The sequence below is a fragment of the Gavialis gangeticus genome, unplaced genomic scaffold (genome assembly GCF_001723915.1).
Source record: "Gavialis gangeticus isolate Ggan-Ray unplaced genomic scaffold, GavGan_comp1, whole genome shotgun sequence".
Taxonomy (NCBI): Eukaryota; Metazoa; Chordata; order Crocodylia; family Gavialidae; genus Gavialis; species Gavialis gangeticus.
The window spans coordinates 145,349,323-145,369,550 of record NW_017729025.1 but is presented as its reverse complement, the minus strand read 5'-3'; the positions used below and the strand labels follow the sequence as shown (position 1 = coordinate 145,369,550).

Genomic DNA, 20,228 nt, shown 5'->3' with positions numbered 1-20,228 from the left:
TAGCTAGCAGACCACATGCTGGCTACAGTCTGTGCTGTGGGATAGACAAAGGCAGGCAGGCTTTTTGGAGCTAAGTAACAGGTAGCTTAATGTCCTATCTTGGAAATGCTGTTTAAGAGCTGTTTGTTCCCTCTCTGCACCCCCCGCCCCCCAGTGCTAAGGAAGAATTCTCCCCTTCACTCTGCCTTGCTGAGGAGATGTATGTGTATTAGCTAACAACAGACCGCATGCTGGGTCCGTACTGGATCAACAGGTAGAATCAACAGTCTTAATGGAGCGATAAACACTGAGATAAGGGTGATTAACACAGTTATCAGCCCCTTCAACCCCTGCTTGCTTGCCTGTCAGTTTGGTGAAGACAGTACTGTATAAAGAAGCAGGGAGGGAGAGTGAAAAACTCCATATCACCAACAGATGCATGCACTGCACTCACCCCCTTGTCTCAGAGTGCTAGCCCAGGGCTGCAGGCTGGCAACACTCCTGCCCCTTGAGCAGCAAATGGGGAAAAGCGTGGGACTGCAGGCAGGGTCGGGGTTTATACCCCTCCCTAATCAGAGCCCTGCTGGAGCCTACAGGCTGGGGAACTCCCTTCTTGTCAGCACAGAGGCAGAGAAGGATCTTGGAATCACTACCAATTCCAAGATGAACATGGGCTGCGAATGTGGGGATGCGGTCAGGAAGGCCAACTGCACCTTGTCATGTATCCATAGATGCATCACGAGCAGGTCCAAGGAGGTGATCCTCCCCCTCTGTGTGACACTGGTCAGGCCGCAGCTGGAGTACTGCGTCCAGTTCTGGGTGCTGCACTTCAAGAGGGATGTGGACAGCATCAAGAGGGTCCAGAGGAGGGCCACTCGCATGATCAGGGGGCAGCAGGGCAGGCCCTACGAGGAGAGGCTACGGGACCTGAACCTGTTCAACCTCTACAAGAGAAGGCTGAGAAGAGATCTGGTGGCTGCCTATAAACTTGCCAAGGGGGACCAGCATGCAGTGGGAGAGTCCCTGTTCCCCACATCCACTACCAGGGGTAACAAGGAACAACAGCCATAAGTTGCCTGAGAGTAGATTCAGGCTAGATATCAGGAGGCGCTACTTCACTGTCAGGGCAGCTAGGTGCTGGAAACAACTTCAAAGGGAAGTGGTGCTTGCCCCTACCCTGTGGGTCTTCAAAAGGAGGCTAGCCAGCCACCTAGCTGGGTTCATTTGACCCCAGCATCCTTTCCTGCCCATGGCAGGGGGCTGGACTAGATGCTCTGCTTAGGTCCCTTCTGACCCTACCAACTATGAAACTATGGAGCCAGCTCAGCTCAGCTCTGCAAGGGCAGGGAGGGCTGCTCTAGCACCCTCTGGCTTCCAGCCTGAGCCACTGCAGGGATGTGCCTGAGTTTCCTCAGTCCAGAGGGATTGCCTGTATGGTTGGGAACCAATTCAGCCTAGCCAAGTTAGACTAACCTGCAAAGACATAATCAATTCAGGCTTTTGAATGTCTGTCCCTAGCCCAGGGAGCTGAACACCTCCAATGCCAAACTCCCCAGAGGCTGGCAAGTTTAAAGGGACATGTAGGAAACCTGATAGTGGGGAGCAGCTCCATGATCTTGCGATCCCCACACCAGCATATTTGAAAGGCTTGAGGTCAGCCAACTTCAGATATACCATTTAAAAGGTCCATGATGCAGGGAGCTGTGGAGCATGGTGATTTACTATTTAAAGGTCTACTGGCTGCATGCATGTCTTTTAAACAGGCCAGCAGATGGGGAGCCCAGGATTATGGAGCTCCCTGATACTGAGCTCGCCACATGCCAACAAGCTGAAAGGGTGGACATGCATCCCAGCTTCATTCTCTGGTTCTGGGTTTTCTGATTTTTCTCTTAACTAGAATTCAGTCACAATATCAACAGAAAGGTCATGTGTGAGTGGATTTATCCCAGATCCAAAAAAGCATATGTCCTGCCATACCAGATCTTGAAAAACTATCTTTCCTACAATGGTTTTTTTTTTCCTACCTACCTCTTCCTAGCTCTTTCCAAGTTAGGCAGTTGCAAAATCAGAGAGAGATTTCAGAAGAATGATGTAGCTAATTTGCAACTGGCAAAGGGACTATGGCTTTTCTTGTAAAAGTACACTGTATCCTTAATTACCAAAATTGAGACCCTCACTATTTACACTCACTTATCTGAAAACAAATACCACTCAAGAGACTTTAGAGAAAAATAATATGTTTAGTCAAACAAATGTAAGCAATGAGAAAGGATGAGGAACAGCAGAAGCAGTTAAAACAACACAAGGAATTATAGCTTCCTCTGGATATATTTATGGGGTTGGCAATCACAGGTTAGTATCACTGTCTGATTCATAGTCTCATTTAGGAGAAAATGGTTACTAAATGTGGTAAGATTGATTTGGATCAGCTGACAGTATGAGCTTTTAATAAGTAGGCCTTTCCTCTAGATAAGTTTCTCCTGCACTCCTGTTTCAGTAAATGTAATATAAACATATATTTAAAAGTATTTTTAAATATGCTGTATAAGGAATAGTGCAACTTGTTCACATTTCTCAAGTATTAAGTAAGCATCCAGTGTGTGTTTTAGTCTCCAAAGCACTCACCTGGGCTACCATAAATTACTGTTCCAGAGGGGTTGTTCAGCTGTGCTAACCTTGATGCATTAAACACAGATGGTCCAAATGCTAAAAATCAGTCTGTGCCTTTGCGCAGTGTCAGCAACCTCTGTGTGGGCAGATGTCATCTCAGGGTGTCACCTCATGATCTTATACGGCCTTGCAAGTATTCTACCATCAGTTCCCTCCTATATCTTTTTTTTCAAAATACAGACTCCTTTTGCCCGTCCCCTTTCCACTTAGTTTAGGAGTCCCAGAGCCTTTCCTGTGCAGGTCCAAGTAGGCTGCTTCACTTGGCTCAGAAGTTCTGTTGCCTTCCTTCTTGGAGCTGTGTTGACTCAGGCTAGCTGCAACCACAGGACCTTTCTGCAGCTCAAGTACATTTATTTCCTGGGCTAGGCCACAATCCACAGGCATTAGTCCTTAAGCTGTTCACATCTCCTCAGTATGGGTGAAAAGGCAAAAAATAGGTGCAGCCCTCTTTCTCAGAGTTTGTTCTTGATGACTGGGAGGAGAGGAACCACCCCAAGGCTCCTGATCCACAAGCATTAAACACAAAATAACTCCTTCTCAAGCAAGAAAAATTCCCAGGGGACAGTGACTATCACAACATGACCTACTACTCTTCCCTAGATCATCATCTTCTCCGGGATTTTAAGAACCACACCATGAACCGAGATTAACTGGCTCCTAATCCCTACTATCCTTAAAGAGAACAGACATCCTGTTCCACCATTTCTCATCTGCTTTTCCCTAAAAATTGACCTTGAGTCAACCTGTACTTGCTTGTCTGTGAAAGCATCCTATTTGGTACAGGGGTGTTTGCTTTAGTCTGCAGTGAATTAAGCTTTTCTTACTTCTCAGTGGGTGGACACAATGGGCCAAATCCCTCTCCCAGGCACATGTAGCGAAGCCAATTAAGAGAAACTAAGAATACTAAAAGGTGTTGACTAGCTTACGTGAAAAAGTTGTGAACATAATGCAAGCACTGTTTCTGATGCATCCATTCTTGTATAATAAAAGCAGTGGCTGCTTCAGTTATAAATATTTACTTATCTGAAACTATGAATAATTAAAAAAACTTAAGCAAGGAAAAATTCTTCAGGGCACCAGAGAATGAGAGATTTATACAGGAGATATTCATAATTTATCAGAAGCAATCATCAAATGAGGCCTTGTGAAGAGTGCAGAAAAGCTCCACATGCTCCCGTAGGGGTAAACTATGCTATTTCTCCATTTGTGGTGTCACCTGTATGAGAGGCTGTGACTGGGTTTTTTGTTCATGGACCCCAACTAAAGCAATCCTAACATGCTATTCCCATGGAAGAGCCTACAGAAAGGACTAACAGAAAAACCATATTTGGTGCTGTCTCATCAGCATTGCTCAGCTGCACATTGTTCAGGAATGAAGCAGTAGCTACACAATATTCCTTTATAAGCTTTTTCCTTACCCAGTCTCAGGGGAAGATCTGGGGCAAGGGGGGTGGGGAAAGTGGTACAGTTGCACTCCACTTTGATTTTTGCTCCACCCAAATTTTAAAACCAGCTACCCAGGAGACACTGCAGCATTTCTATTCAGGCAGGGCTGAGGAATCAATTGGCTTCATGGCTCATTATAATCTCCCTGATTCTTGCTAATCTCTTTTTATTCCATAGGTGTTAACAATCCTCTCCTTTTTAATGTTCTTGATGTTCCATTAATCAAGTTATCTTTCTGCCTATCCATTGTCAAGCTGCTAAAGGAGGGTAGTTTTTTTTTTGTTTTTTTTTAACAAATCTGAGTAACTATTTAACTACAATGACTACAAGACTAATACAATAACAATTTTGGACTATTTTTACCTAGTTTGTTGTATATAAGATAGCAAATTGGCACATGTTCCAATAACATTGTTTTTGTTTGTACTTTGTTCTTAAACTGAATAAATACAGCCCTGGGTCCCTAGTATATTAGCAAGTCTTCTACTTTCACTTTAACTGGAGAAAAAGACATGTTGCATTATATATGATGATGCACCACACTGCCTGCACATCCCTTTTCAAAACCCCTGATCTACCCATGCCCACTCTTCACATCTCTTATAAACTTCAATTGTGTTGGCCACAGGAACAGGTAAAATAAAGGTATTTAGCAGGGGTGATGGTTTTTAAGGTACTCTAAACATTATGGCATTATAAAAAAGGAAGTACAGTAAGAATCACTGTGGCTTGTCCTAATGTCTCTTCAGTCTGATATTTTAAGAAAAGAGAGTAACTTCTCCCACTCTGTTCAGGATACAGTGTTAGGTGGTGCCCACCTACCTGCTTACAACATGCTGCAAAAGATTCCTTGATAACAGTGAAGGAATAAACAGATTTCAGAAATAAATAACTGTACAATAAGACAATATACTGTTGGCAAGTACCCTAGAAAGAAAAATTCCACCCAAATAAGCAATAAGCTACAAATGAAAATTCTCTAGCATTGAAAACCCTGCGACAGAGCAACATGTCTGCTGCAAATATGTATTATCACTGAGACAGACACTGCAGGACTTTTGAATTTTCTCAAGTACTGAAATAAAGAATGTGAATTTACTTTATACAATGGAAAGGATTAAAAAACCCATTAATGCTTTCTGGAAACTATGAAAAGCATTTCAGTTAGTTAGTTTTACCCACTCTACACCTATTGAGCACTATCAACATTCTCCTTTCCCCATTTACCCTGTTCACAGGAAATATTCACAGGTTAAATATATAGAGAATGACTAACTGGCTCAGAGATTCAGATGTCTTCTAGCCTTTGTGAAATAAAGGCTTTTATTCACATGTTTCAATGTTAGCTATTCTGGTTAAAGAAAAGAGTTTATTCAAGGATGTTTGAATATGCACTTTGTAATAGCTCCCTCAGCTTCTTTTGCAAGGTTCCCAGACTGTAAATGACAAGGCAATGGCATGCCTTGTGAACTGTTTTACTGGTAAAATCAAATTCTGGACTGGAGCATATGCAACTTTTTTACCTATATAAACTTACACGCAATAGAATTGACAGAAAACTATTTGCAAGATCAGCCAGGCATACATAACTTGCTGGTAACGCAACCATTCAGATATAACAAAGTGTGTCGTTGTGCTTATGAGATAGTTATCCTAACTGCTAATGAGTTACACAATGGTAGAAAAGCACTTTGTTAGATTCTTTGCCAGCAATTATCAACCCCACTCAATCCAATCCATTTAATAAAAATCAATTTCTTATTTTGCCTTCAAGCCCAATCTCAGTTCTAAGATTAGTTGCCAGAAAATTAGTATCAACTGCACACTGAAGATGCATAAAAATCCACAGGGAACAGTAGGCAGAATAATAAGAAATCCATTAGTGGCTAATCAACCAGTGCAATCAAAGAGAGATTAATAGAACAGCATTTGTAACATAACAGTTCTGCTGCCAACATGCAGAGCAGCATCAAAGCTTTTAAGAAAAAGAGACCAAAACAACCTGCAGCAGACTCCCATATGAATGCTCTAAAGAGATCATAAAATACTGTCTGGGGATTTACAATACTATGTTACCAGATGAAAGAACATCTTGGCCTATTTGAATACAAACTATCTAGAGCAAGAGTTCTCAACCAGGGGAACGCATACCCATGGGGTACTTGGAAAGGTCATGGGAGTACGCGTGGCTCTTATGAGGGGGAGGGGCGCACCGGGCACAGCTGGCCCCACACAGCACACTGCAGCACCTCCCCACCCCCACTGCCACCCCAGCTTGCTCTCCTGATTGGCTCTCAGGGCACATGCGTAAATACACATGTAGACATGCCCAGTAACTATTTACTACCTCCCCACTCCCCTTCTACCACCTTCTCCTTCACAGAAGGAAACACGTCTGCTTTCAAGTTTGGAAAGTACACAGCATACTTTAGGTACTACGTGAAATGAGATTTCTGCCCATGACACAGACATGATTTTTTGGATACTTTAACAAGTTAAGTAAACATACATTGTCTTGAAGAAGCGAGTGTCATAATTAAAAGGGACAAATCACACACAAAAACATCCAAACTCTGGTTTAATTCTGAATACATACACGGAAATATAATCTGCTACCTTTATTCTTTAAGCAAGAGATGCTATGCAATCTGCATATTTAGAAACCATTCCTTTAATTTCTGCCCACCTCTTTAAATCACAGCTGTAATTGTTTGAAAAACTAACCCTCACCTTTCTTCTCTCTGGCAATTTGTCTCACGCCTTCTCTGAACTCGGACAAAACTTGTAGGTACGGCATGACTGTAGACTCAAGCTGTGGAACAAATATGTTGATGATTAGGTTGTGATAATTTATATTCATTTTTTTTCCCTTAACTGTTTGATATCTGTGCACTTTGGGGCTAAATTCAGCCCTGTTTTTCTAGGGAGTTACATGGAGTATAGTATAACTGACCTCTCGCAGCGGGTCCTCTGCTAGTGTATACTGTCAGTTTCATTGACTTCAATAGAGCTATTGGAATTCACATCAACTGAGGAATTGTCCCTTCATGTTCAGTAGTCTGTTTTATTCAAGTAAAACAGCTTGCAAGAGAAAGCACACAAGAGTATCACTAAGCACCTGCCCTGAAGTCATGTTCACATCAGAATACAGAACCATTCCACAAACAGCAGGTTACTAGGATTTTATTTGCTTTCTGCAGCTTAAAAAAAAGGAGTAATTTGCATTTCTAGGCTCTGCTTTGGCAACAAAATAAGAGTCAGTGAACTCAGGTGAAAGAAAATGTCCTTGTAAAAACCCCATGACAGATCTCAAGACTTCTGCTTCAAAGGTGACAGAGGCACATGAACTGTTGCTGTTCACACAAGAGCACTGCACCCCAATGCTGTTTGGGATATCCTAAGTGCAGAAGCCCAGCATTTAAGATCAACTATTCCAAATATTTCTTTAAACAGAGGGAAAGGGAGACAAAAAGGTTGGCATTGAATACATGCTGATTTTTAAAAGTTTATCCCTTTGTGGAGTTGGTCCCCTTTTCAGATCTATTTACCTCCTCATCACCACTCATGGACAAGGTGCCAAAGAACCACCGTAGTCTATGTAAATGCACCCAACTGCCTGAAATTAGGCTTTGGACAGGTATAAAAAAAAAACAGCTTGGACATTCAGCTGGACAATTTTGCTAAGAACAAGAAAAGCATGGAAGGTAGGTGCCTATACATTCATGAAAACAAGAATTTTTAAGGAGAGAACACTGGGAAAATAAATATCATGCATTGTTTTCTAACATGTATCTTTAAAAAAAATTAAGGATCAAACAACTGATAATTTAATAGGTGAAAATCCAAGCCTCTTTCTTTAAAAATACAAAACACAATTTTGCTAACAGGTGTGGGGCTGCTAACAGTGACTTCTGATGCTTAAAATGACATGAGTTTTCACAAAAACAGGAGATTTAATATATTAAATGAACTCTACAGTTTTATATCCTACTCCAAGTTCAGAATGTTTTGATGCCTATTAACCTTGACAGTGTTTTTAGAACAATGAAAAATTTTGCTTGTTGCCTAGGCTAACGCTAGTCCTTTTGCTAGGCACATTTTTTTCTAAGTGCTGCCAGTTCTCTCAGAAACATTTTTTTATTTCATCTATGCAAGATAATGAACAAGGCTGTAGCCTTTCTGTTGGAATTGAAGACAACAGTTTTTGTTAATTCGGAGCTCCATTAAAAATCCAATATTCATGATTTTTTATATGAGATACACAGTAAACTCTTCACTACAAGTGTGAAAAAAGAGAAAAATGACTTGAAGTCAATAACATGATTCTACATGTATTGTGCTTACATCTGAATGATCTCACATGATGATGTTTGGAGCGGTGACACAAAGGATGTTGTACTGAACACACATGCATGCATACACACACGGAAGCTACGGTATTTTCAAGTTGGATTTTCTCTCTGAGAAGAAATCATTATCACTCCCTTGTGAAAGAGGTGAGCCTATCAGCAGCTCCAGCAAATGTGTCCCAACTAGTGTCAAGAAAAATCACTGTCTTTGAGAACCAAATAAAATTTGACCCATAACTCTTCATTATGCGTACTATAGGGAGACCAGAAAACAAGGAAATCAGGATCAAACAACTGTCTCTCAGCTACCTTTTGGGTTACCCCTCAATAAGCTCTTTTGTTGCTTTTATTTTTAAAATTATTTATATAGTAATAAGTATCTGCAAGGAGCCTTTCACTTTAGCAAGTATGGTTTAGAGCAGTGGTGGCCCAACCTTTTGGCCCAAATGATCAGATAAGTGGGGTGGAGCCAGTCCATGAGCCACAATGAGCCCTGCATGCCAGTACCGGACTCTAGGCCCAACACTGCCCCCTCTCACTGTCACACACCAGGATTCATCCCTGGGGGCCTGGCACCTCTTCTTCCTGCTCAGTGCACTGGGATTAGCCACTTGGGGCCTAGTATTGCCCTCTCCTACCCAACATGCTGGGATTGGTTCCCAGGACCCCAGCACTACCCCCTCCCACCAGGATTGGTCCCCAGGGGCCTGACACCAGCCATTCCCACTCAGCACACTGGGATTGGGTCCCAGATGCCTGGTGCCACCTCCAGCAGCCCCACCATACTAGGATTGGGTCCTGGGTCCCAGAGCCACCTCTGCTTGACCCTGTGCACTGGAATCAGGAGGCTGGGCCAGTGCACAGGGCCTGGGGCTCCCCACAGGTGGGGAGTGGTACCACTGCTCTCCTGTCATCAAATTTCATAACCTGTATCATACACTGGATGATATGTGGCCATGCGCCAGCTTTGGCTCATAGGCCAGGGGTTGATCACGACTGGTCTAGAGTCAAAATGGTTCCTTCTTTCTTGCCTGACTTCATTACTTAGAAAATAAAATCATCTGTTTTTTTCCCACCTTATCACAGCCCCCATTTATCCATCATTAAACTAGAGATAAAGATTCTGATCCCACAATAAAATTCTGCTCTCTAGCCCCTGAGTAAGTGTAAAATCTCTCAATTAATGTTAATGGAATTATTTCAGACAGACACTGTTAAAAACAAATGAATGGAATTTATCTGCATGTAGCTGTTTTTTAATGTAGTCTGCCAAACTGTACAGCAGAACAGAGTAAGCTGTCATAGTGCACTTTGTTCTCCACTTACATTTACATTCTGGCCATTTCTTCCAACAGGGAAACCGACAATTTCATCACTTTCTATGGCACCAAAAATCTATTCACGGAAAAGGAAATTAAAAGGATTTACACATTAAAGAAAAGGTACCTCGGTGGCAGAAATAAAATATATTAAGATCTGAAAAACCCATCTGATTTATCTACATCTCTTTAGAAGCTCACAAGGAGATTTCTTTTAGTCATAAAGCATCCCAAACAACTGACAGTCAAGCTGTCTTAGTGCAGGGGTGGGCAAAATGTGGCCCACAGGCCGGATATGGCCTGCCAGGCCATTCTATCTGGCCTGTGAGGTCCCTAAAAAATTTAGAAAATTAATATTTATCTGCCCCCGGCTGCCTGTCATGTGGCCCTCGATGCCTTCCCAAAACTCAGTAAGCGGCCCTCTACCCAAAATAATTGCCCGTCCCTATCTTAGTGACATTAATCCCATGACTTCAGTTCACAGCTTTTTTTACTGTCTAATTTTTCTGTCTTTATTACCATTTACCAAATATAATCAAACTGAAAACACAGCTGAGAGAACTCCAGGTTGTTCCAACTGTACCCATGGATTAGCATTTTATTTTTAAATCCAAACTGCTCCCGTCACTGTAGTCACTCATCTATATATATAACTATATTTGGGGAAACGTCACTATAGCATTTGGGCTCTGTATTGGCACCTTTATTTTAATTTTATGTAAAGGTAACACGTACCTTTAGCATTTGAGTGAGATAAGAACTGACGCTTTCCAGCAAAAGTCTATTTGGCATCAGTCTGGCAGACTTCTTTGCAGCAATGTAGGAGTTGCTCTGACTGATTAAAGATCGCATTTCTTCCAAGACAGTGCGGGTGTCAATGTTGTCACACAGTGCTTCATGAACTGCTGCCTTCTTGTCATAAAAGCTAAAACCAGAGAAGAACAGACTAAGTTTACCATTTATATTAAACATACCTGTGCCCCATCAATCCTTGGTGAATGTTTCTTAGAAGCCCAAAGTGGAATTCAAAATGGTATCTCCTTTCCTTGGTTAGTCTGTATTTGAAAAAAGGTTAATTTAAGAAAGGGTATGTTAGATTTCATTGTACAAGCTATTTTGTTCAAATATTTAAAACAAGGCAAACATTATATTACTTCAGTATGGCTCCCAAGGCCAGAGGCAGACTGTGTTATCCAACAGGTGGCAGCTGTGCAAACAAATTAGTTTTATCTTACATTATAGCAACTCTAAATGTTTTAAAAGCCATACAACTTGTTTTCCCAGTCTCTGGTGCAGCTGTGTCCCCATGCTGTACCAGCTCTACACTCTACTGAATGCATTCCTCATGAGGAGCACTGATTTGGGAAAAACTTACTTAGAAGCAACATGCTCTAAAGCTGTTCCAAGTAGACATCATGAAAATTTCCATCTAAGCAGTTATGGTTGAGAACCCCAATTTGTAATACATAATCTGTGTCTTCCCTAGATCATTTTGCAAAAGAGATTTATTTTTGAGAGAATTTCTTTAACTTTCATTCCAAAGGGCATCATCTGCTCCATAGAGGAAAGGGAAAGAGAACGGAGAAAGATAAGGGACAGAAAGAATCAAAAAAGGGAAGAAGCAAATATTATCTTTCCAACTCCTTTTATCCTCTCTTTTCTAATTCATGATTCAGTATTTTAAGATTTTTCTTATATAACCTTCAATTTCTCTCACTGCTCTGTATTAAGTAGAAATTCATGCAGTGCAGTAATAAATTGGTACAACTGAACTTGGAAATCCAGCACTGCACACTTCCGTCTCCAAGTCTAAACTAGCCTGACAATTTAATCACCAAGGATCCTGGTTTTCTCTCTTTAAAAACTGCATATTCTCTGATAAAAACTGCAAATTCTAATTAAAAATGCAAAATCCATGATTAAAATGAAATGTCACTATATATCTATATATCGTATCAAGTGACCACAATGTTTTATTGATATATTTATATTTTTAAAGCAATTTGGAAGCCTACCAGTGCCTCAATCACTATAACAAAATAACTTCTAAGCACCTATAAATTTTGGTATTTGATTTTGGGTATTTTACTGTGGAACATCAGAGCTCCCCCTGCCCCTTAGCGCACCAGGATGCAGGTCCAAGTCCCTCACTCCCAAGCCACAGCCCCCCACCCCTGATGGTGCCACTAACTCCCCACCCACAGCCCCCCACCACCCCAAGTCTGCCAGAGGGGGCCTCCAGCTGCCAAGGCTACAGAGCCAGGGACCTGAGGCTGCAGCCCGCTGCAGCAGCACCTGAGCTCTGGCTGCTGCCTACAGAAGATGGTGGCTACTGGGGCAGAGCAGAGCATGGAGCCCAACTCCCCCTCCCCCACCGGTGGCATGACTGCAGTGGAGCCCTGGGGGGAGGGGTGGGGGCAGGCAGGCAGGTGCAGTCTGTTCACTGTGGGCTCAGGCTCTCTGCCTTGCTGCCCTCCCCCCATGGCCCAGTGGGCAGGACCCAGTGCAGCAGGGCAGAGTGGGGCTTGGCAGCGAAGCTCAGTGCCACTGCTGGAAGCTCCATGCTGCCAGCAAAATGCCCCCTGCCCACCCAGCAGCAGACACCAGCTGTGTGCGACCACACCCGCTGTTGCCAGGCAGGCTGGCGGTGCTTTGCCAGGGCAGGGGGGGAGCTCACAGCAGTGGCATCAAGCTTCTCCTCCCTGCTCTGCTCTGATACGCCGGGTCCTGCCTGCTGGGCTGCACAGGCAGGACAGCACGGCGCACAGCCCAAGCCCGCAGTGGGCAACCCGCATCTGCCCCATGCACAAATCTGGGGGGCATGTGCCCCCCCATTCCCCACAGGCAGTGCCCTCCTGCTCCACAAGATGAGTCACCCACGGCTCTATCCCACCCACCACCCAGGCCCTGCAGTCATATGCTCCAGCCCCAGGTCCCAAACTCCATGCATTGCCCCCGTTGGGCAGTAGCCCCAGCACCAGCCCTGCCCAACTCCCTCCCTGCCTCCCTCACTATGGGTCCTCAATCCCTGCCCTGCCCCCATGCCAGATTTGCCTACAGGAGCTGCTCTCCAGGCTGTCTGGCAGCCATGTACATGTGTGAGCATGCACATGCACATGGTGCCCCATGCCTTACTACCCTCCTCATGCTGACCCCAGCCCCCCTGCAGGCTAGAACTCTGCCAGCTTGCAGAGAACTCGTTGAAAAAGTGGAAGATTTATGTGTTTCTCCATTTAACTGAAAAATCCATACTTTTCTCAGTTAAAAGGGAAAATCCATAGGGTTTTTTGTTTTCCCATGGGAAACTGAAAACCTGGATCTTTGTTAATCACTAGCATTCCAACAAGCAGGTTTTCCTGGCATTTTAATTCTTTCTTTGTGCCATGCATTATACTTCTTTATTAGACTTTGGTAACTTCCAAGGAAATGCTGTGATGAATGTTTCTTTGTTAAAAAAATTAAATAGTGTATAAAGCAGTTTGTGTTATATCCACCGATGGAGGATTTCATTACAATGTGGAAAAGGAACAGCTAATGGTAAAATGACCAGAGTGTCAATATCACTATTCCATAGCCCTAAGCTGAGAAGACCGAGTCAGAAGCATCACAGGTCTTATCTTTTGTTCAATCATTCTGGACAAGAATCTTTACTTCAATGTCTTGATTTCCCCACAGCACTTTGAAAATGTTAATGTATTATGCAAGTGCCAAGGATTATTATTACTACAATTCAAACCCATTACATCATTGTGATCAGTTAATTGTATCATGTTTCAAGTAGGGAAGAAACTCACGGACACATAACCAAGCACAGATTCAAATCAGAGAAATTCCCCTTTCAATACTTAAACATAATGGTGTGCAGTAATTGGGCACATTAGTGTCATTAGCATCATGCCACCCATACATCTTAAAGCTGTTGCAGGGATAAGGTCATTAGCTTGTAAGATACTTCCATCTTCAATGGAAGCTGCTATAGCAATGTAAAGTATTACCATATTTACTTGCATACAACACATCTTTCCCCAAAAAAATCATCCCTCCAAAATTGAGACATGCATGTTAAGCAGGGAACATGATTTCCTGCACCAGATTAAAAGCATGTAATGACTGTCATATAGTGGTTTACTACAATGGCTTCCATGAGCTGTGCTTCTTTCCCAACCCAGGAGGGAGAGGCAGAGTGTACCTTTCAAGAGTGACACTGAGGAGTGGGCTCTCTCTCTCCTGTCCAGTACCAGCATTCAGCCATGTTTAGCCCAAGGTGTGGCAGTTAAAATTCTGGTAAAATCTTTTTTTTTCTTCTTCATTTTTCCTTCCCATAACAAGGTGTATACGTTTTTTTGGAAGCATGTGGTATGCAACTAGATATGGTATCATGGGGTCAAGAAAAGGAAATGGCCATTGGAGAAAAGGGGGCCATAAGTGCTTATACAAAATGTCAGAATAAACCTACCTCACTCACCTTTTATTCAGCTCTATTTCCTGGCTTTCCCATTTCTGAAACTGGCCTGTAACTTCAGTAGGGGACCGAAGAATGTCCTTCACATTTAAAAAGAACTCCTAGAAAGGAAGGATAGACTTTGAAATCAACTTGAATTCTATACACTCAGTATTGATTTCTACAAAGTATATTTTTATTTAACTTTTTAAAAATACTGATTTCTTGGACACTGCTAAAGCCAGGGCCTGACTTTTTAACAGAAAACACAAAATGTGTATAGTTTCCATTACACAATACATCACATTATGGTTGTTAAGCTATTCTATGTCTACACTGCAAGTCTACATAACATACAAAGATCTAATTAAAAGCCACTGCATTAAAAAAATAAAAAATAAAAAAAGAATGACAAGTTTTAAATGGGAATTCCTGTGACAAGTTTTAAGCATGCTGCCAACTGTGGACAAAATGGGCTAATGATGGTCTACACTTGTTATATATCTTCTCATTGCCTGCTTTATTCCAGGCTGTGGAAACCTAAGATATGTGTTTGGGAAATAAACAAACATACTTTTTTGTTGTTGGTGTATTTCTGATACTTACTAATACATTATTACTTTCCTCTTATTAGATTCCCATGAATTTTCTTGAAACAACAGTTCATTTCTAATGCCTAGAGAGTATGCAATCTGTATTGTTTGGGGTTTTTTCTGTTGCCTCAAACCAATTGTCCTTAACTACAATTCACCAAATAAAATTAAATTGTATATTGCGTGTTACAAAAAAAAGAGTATGTATCAAATTAGATATTATGGAAAGGAAGGGCTAAGTAGCAGCAATCTGAGAAACTTGATTCAGGTAGATGCAATGCTTTTTTTCTTTTATACAGACTGTTCTGCAATTCACATTAACCTTATCAGGCACCTCTCATTTCAGAAACATGCCTCACTTAAGATGGCATTCCAAGAAGGGCAGAATTGTGACATGTGTGACAGGAATAAGGAGCAGAAAGTTAGGTACCTAACTCCCTCCACTTCAGATTCACATCCTCTGGTGGAGTTAGGTACCTAAGACAGGTCCGTCTTTCACTGTAGAACACAGCAAGGAAGTGATGGTGGTGTGCTGCCTCATGCAAATCAGACCAATGACTAGTGTACTGACCTGGAAGGAGATTCAGGTTCAGGCAGAGGAAGGATTCAAACTCATAATCCCTATTTCGCAGGAAAGGGCCCAGTCCCCTGGGCTACAGTATTCTAAGATGGGTTAGCCTCATTTTCTTCTGTTGAAGCTATTCAGTCTAAGAAAGTTTTGACTCCTCATTGGGCCAGAGTTTGAGAGACCTGCAACTACATCTTGGTAGTTAATTAACTCATCTGGGATACAACCTACTATTGTGTATAAGGGAGTAGTAATTCCTCCTATTTGGCTGCATTTTGTGCACGGCCGGATCTGGAAGACATGTTCTGAAATTGCCTACTGAGACAGACCCTGCAAGTGAGATAGGCAGGGGAATGCTTAGTCTGTGAATCCTTCTGAGGTCTAGCTGCCAAACTGCTAAGCTGCATCAGGACACAGATGACTCTGCACATGTTCAGCAGTTCAAAAATGATGCGTCTCCCGACTTTAATAATGTCTAGGGTCAAGCAGCAGCCACGTGGAGATTCCAAGGCTCTCAATTTTGAATGTAGGGGCCTAAAATAAGCCATGTGCATCTTGGTAGACTTAACCTGTGGCTCCTTTTAGGAGTGAGTTCCACTAAATGGTGTGTACAATAGCACAAAGTTGGGATGGCAGGGGAAAAGAAATCTTACTTACATTCATGAATTTCTCATACTGAATAGCTGATTCCATGGTGTTGTTTGAATAATCCAGTGTGTCCTTCCAAGAGTGCATCAGGAAAGCCAATCGTAATTGCCTTGCTATAATGAGTTTTAGAAGGCATGAGGAAAAATTGTCATAATAATCCGAAGTACTTCCATGGCCCCCAATACTATAGTATCCAGGTGCCCACAGTCTTTAACATGCTTATCTTAAAACCCCATGAGATAGGGAAGCACTATTATCCCCATATTCCAGATGGGGAACTGAGACACACCTAGTGGGAACAAGGCACCTTGAGACTTTTGAAAAGGCTACTAGGTACATAGCTACAGCTTTATGTAGATAAACACCTTTAAATCTTCTTGCCTCCTGTGTGACCTACCCAAGATGACACCAAAATTCTGTACCAAGGCGTAAACATGAGTTCAGTCCTCCAGTCCCAGGTTAATATTCTAATCAGTGAACCACCCTCCCTTTATTCCCTTCTAAATTAGTTTCACTTACATTCCAATGTACTATTGGACTACAGTATGCTACCGGAGCTAGCCTATTGTATTATGAACTAAAAACATTAAGCACAAGTTCAGTTAAAACAGAACCAAAATTGGCTAATCTCCATTTTTTTCAGGGAATCTACAAGAAAAAACACTGTTCAGATTTATGTTTTTTTATGAGCCTTTTTTCCTAAACTGATTTCTTTCTTTCCCAATTTTTCTACCAAAATAAAAAGTGCACTTCTGCAGTCTTTCCAAAAAGTAATTTCCATGATAAACATCTACCTGTATGTTTCTTTAGTGCATCTTTGATGGTAATGAAGTTCTTTAAAGATTTGGACATTTTACAGCCAGCAATTGTTAAGTGACCAGTATGCAAAAAATAACGGACCCAGTGATCATTTTCAAAATATGCCTGCAACAAAATCAAAAAACAGGAAGGTCATTTGTTATGCATGCATACATAGTTGGTTGCCAAACGACCAAAAGGATAACAAACAAAAGCACTATGATGATACCATGCCTCCGTTACTTTTTTTTTTTACTCTAAGTAGGACATTTCTGTCAAGGGAATTTTTCCAATGGAAAATTTTAAAATTGGTTTTCTGAAGTCAATGTCCTTAATCAGGAGCTGCAAAATACTGCATAAATCTTAGAACAATATAATACCATTTATAGACTATGTGTTCACTCCTACAACAGGTTCTGTATAGACAAAGTCTTCCATCTGCTGGGAGTCCCACTGAAGGAGGGAAAGTCTCATTAATGCAGAATTGACTGCAGGATTGGGCACACTGATGTACCACCAGCATATTTACTCCAAAGTCATTCTGAACATGGAAAAATAAAGCAGGGCTTAAATCACAAGAGTGACAATGTGCTACTGCTTGAGTTATTAAAATCAGGGAAGGGCAAATCAGAGATGAAAATTCTTCTTAAATGAAGGTGAAATTTATTAGATTAGTTTCACGTTTTATTTTTGAAAAAAGCTTTTTTATTATTAAAAGTAAAGGCTCAGCATCAGAGCTCATAATTCTGCCTTACATTTTTCAACCCACTGCAGTTTTATATATAGAATATTTTTTGTGACTGGAAAAGAAATGGGAAACAGTATTAACCCAAATCCAAGACTATTCTGATTTTAAAATGACCCCCAGTAAGATTCTAGACATAAAATGTATAGGTTTGTTATAATTTTCTGTGTCTAGAATCTAACTATTGGAGGGTGTCATAAAATTTCCCTCTTTCCCCTGTACTGCGGTAGCAGGGCAAACAGTGGCAGGGAGGCAAACAGTGGGGGGAACCATAGTAGGGCAGGTGGTGGGGGGATCAAATGGCTTGCCCCCTGCTGCCTGTCTCCACCCATACCTATGTGCCCTGGTGCCTGCTCTCCCCCACACAGTCCCTGCCCCGTCTCCCATTCCCCACTACCTGCAGCCCTTGCTGGTTGCTCTGACACCCCTGTGCCTGTACACCCTGGAATTTATACTGCCCCCCCATAGTGTCTACCCCACACCTGCCTCACCACCATCTCTGCCTCTCCCTGTGGCCTGTTCTCCCCTCCCTCTAGATGCCTCTGCCCACTCTCCCCTGCACTAGGTGCCTCTGCCCTCAAATGCCTCACCTGCTTACCTTCCAGCCCTGGCCCCGCTCCAGCATGGGACATGGAACAGATGGTTGCTCTGGCCTCAGCCTGACCACTCAGCAGTGGTGGCAGTAGCTGTGGCCCCTACCCCAGCTGCAGGGCTTCACAGAGCTGCTGCTGCCACAACAGCTGCTGCAGGGCTGGACTGTTGCCAAAACAACCATCTGCTCTACGTCCCAGGATGGAGCGGGCCTGGATCTTTTTTCCCCTCAATGTAAAATGGCGGGAAAAAACTGTGTCCTACATTTGAGTATGGTAAATTACTATATTTTCTCATGCCTTCCTCACCCCTCTCCCCCAAAATCAGCCCCACAAATGTGGTACACGTTTTAAATGGGGCACTTGTTTTCTTTGCTGGAAAAGAAGTAGGCCTGGACATACTGTGCATGCCATGAAGCTGCCAAGATGCGTGGAGGGGCAGAATCTTGTGTTAACCCTCTCAGTTATAGCTCTTCACTGAATGCTATAGCTTGTGCCTGGAGCAACAAGTAAGCTGTTGGTAGGATCTTGATGAGGCTTGTGATGTGGAAAGAACACTTTATTTACAAGAACTTATATAAAGATCTACTTACAGCAAAGAATTAAGAGTCTTACTACTGCCCTTGCTAAGGTCTGGGGCCTAACTCTGTGTGACAGAGTAAGTCCTCCTGGGAACACAGAGGGCATTTATACATGTACCTTTTAGTTCTTGGACATGCCGGAGATCCACTGCTTCAGAGTGGATTTGATTCATCGAGTCTGCTCTTCATGGGAGCTGATGTGCACCGCGCTGCACTGTGTGCAGTTGTGTAAGTGGCAAAATGCACATCAATGCAGAGAAAATGGCAATGGTCTGCTTTTGAATGAAAGCATCTCCAAGATGCTTTCATTCAAAAGCACACCACTGCTATTTTCTCCAAGCTGACGTGCATTTTGCCACTTACACAACCGCAAGCATCGCCATGCCAGGATCTTTTCAAAGCGCTTTGCACTGCAGCGCTTACACATGTAAAAGAATTCAGAGTGTTCAGGATGGGTGGCATTGTGGGAAATAATCTGCTACACCAGAAGTTCCTGCTCTCTCACCCAGACTGTCTCCTAGGATGCCATGCTTCCTAGACACTGTACGTACCCATGAGGACTTACTTTACGTCACACAGTTGGACGTGATTCTCGAAAACTCTTTTTATCTACATTCTGCCTTCCAATAACAAGGTGAGTGTTTTATTTGGAGGCGTGTTGCATCCAAGAAAAGATGGAACCTTTTGTTCAGTTTGTTCACTTTGACATAAATTTGTGTAGCATCAATTTCACTATTGTGTAGATAATCAACTGCTAAGAGAAACTACATATTAAAATTAAGGTTTTTGAGAGGGTTATATGCCATCTTAAAATCAATTGCAAGGATCTGTGAAATTACAGTTAAATTTACATTTGTATAGCAATAAGGTAATAGAAATTAAAGACCAAGAATGAGAACTTCATCTACCTCAGACTGTGCCAATTCATTGTCATGGTGGGGAAATCGAAGATCAAACCCCCCTCCGTGAATGTCCATTGACTCTCCCAGAATAGACCCAGCCATTGCAGAGCATTCTATATGCCATCCTGGACGACCCTGTTTAGAGAGAAACAAGTTATTTCCTTGTATGTTAATTTTCTCTGTTGTCTCCCCACCCAAGATACTCTTACGGAAAAACTACTTCTCACCCTGACATAGTATGTAATATTCCCTCACTGGTTTCTTCTCTAATATATAATCGGTACCTTAAAGTGACATACAGAATGTGTAAGAGAGAACAGAGTCTCAATTTTCATCCACATTGATATTAATACATCTATGAGAAAAGAATAGTTTTGAACTTCAAAATTGTATACCATATATACAATATGCAGAACCTTTGCTGTATATTCTATATGAAGTATATTCTACATGCTGTATATTCTACATGATGTTTTCAAAATAATTTGATACCAAAATTTGGGGTGGGGTGAGGTGAGCACACTAGTAGGGAGGGAAAGACTGCAGCAAGACTTGGATAGGTTACAGGGGTGGGCTAACAAAAACAGGATGCGTTTCAA

At 42.2% G+C, this 20,228-nt stretch overlaps 1 protein-coding gene across 2 annotated transcripts in view; it reads right to left on the bottom strand.

Moving 5' to 3' along the window:
- The window catches only part of CARS (cysteinyl-tRNA synthetase), a 67,199-nt gene that overhangs the window by 15,147 nt on the left and 31,824 nt on the right, over positions 1 to 20,228 (bottom strand). For both annotated transcript variants that reach the window (XM_019519710.1, XM_019519711.1), the window contains 7 exons: positions 19,636 to 19,764; positions 16,808 to 16,937; positions 16,023 to 16,126; positions 14,229 to 14,326; positions 10,499 to 10,688; positions 9,771 to 9,839; positions 6,826 to 6,907 (listed from right to left, as the gene is read on the bottom strand). In XM_019519710.1, the coding sequence (XP_019375255.1) occupies positions 6,826 to 6,907; positions 9,771 to 9,839; positions 10,499 to 10,688; positions 14,229 to 14,326; positions 16,023 to 16,126; positions 16,808 to 16,937; positions 19,636 to 19,764 (802 nt within the window). The remainder of the gene's footprint in view (positions 1 to 6,825; positions 6,908 to 9,770; positions 9,840 to 10,498; positions 10,689 to 14,228; positions 14,327 to 16,022; positions 16,127 to 16,807; positions 16,938 to 19,635; positions 19,765 to 20,228) is intronic.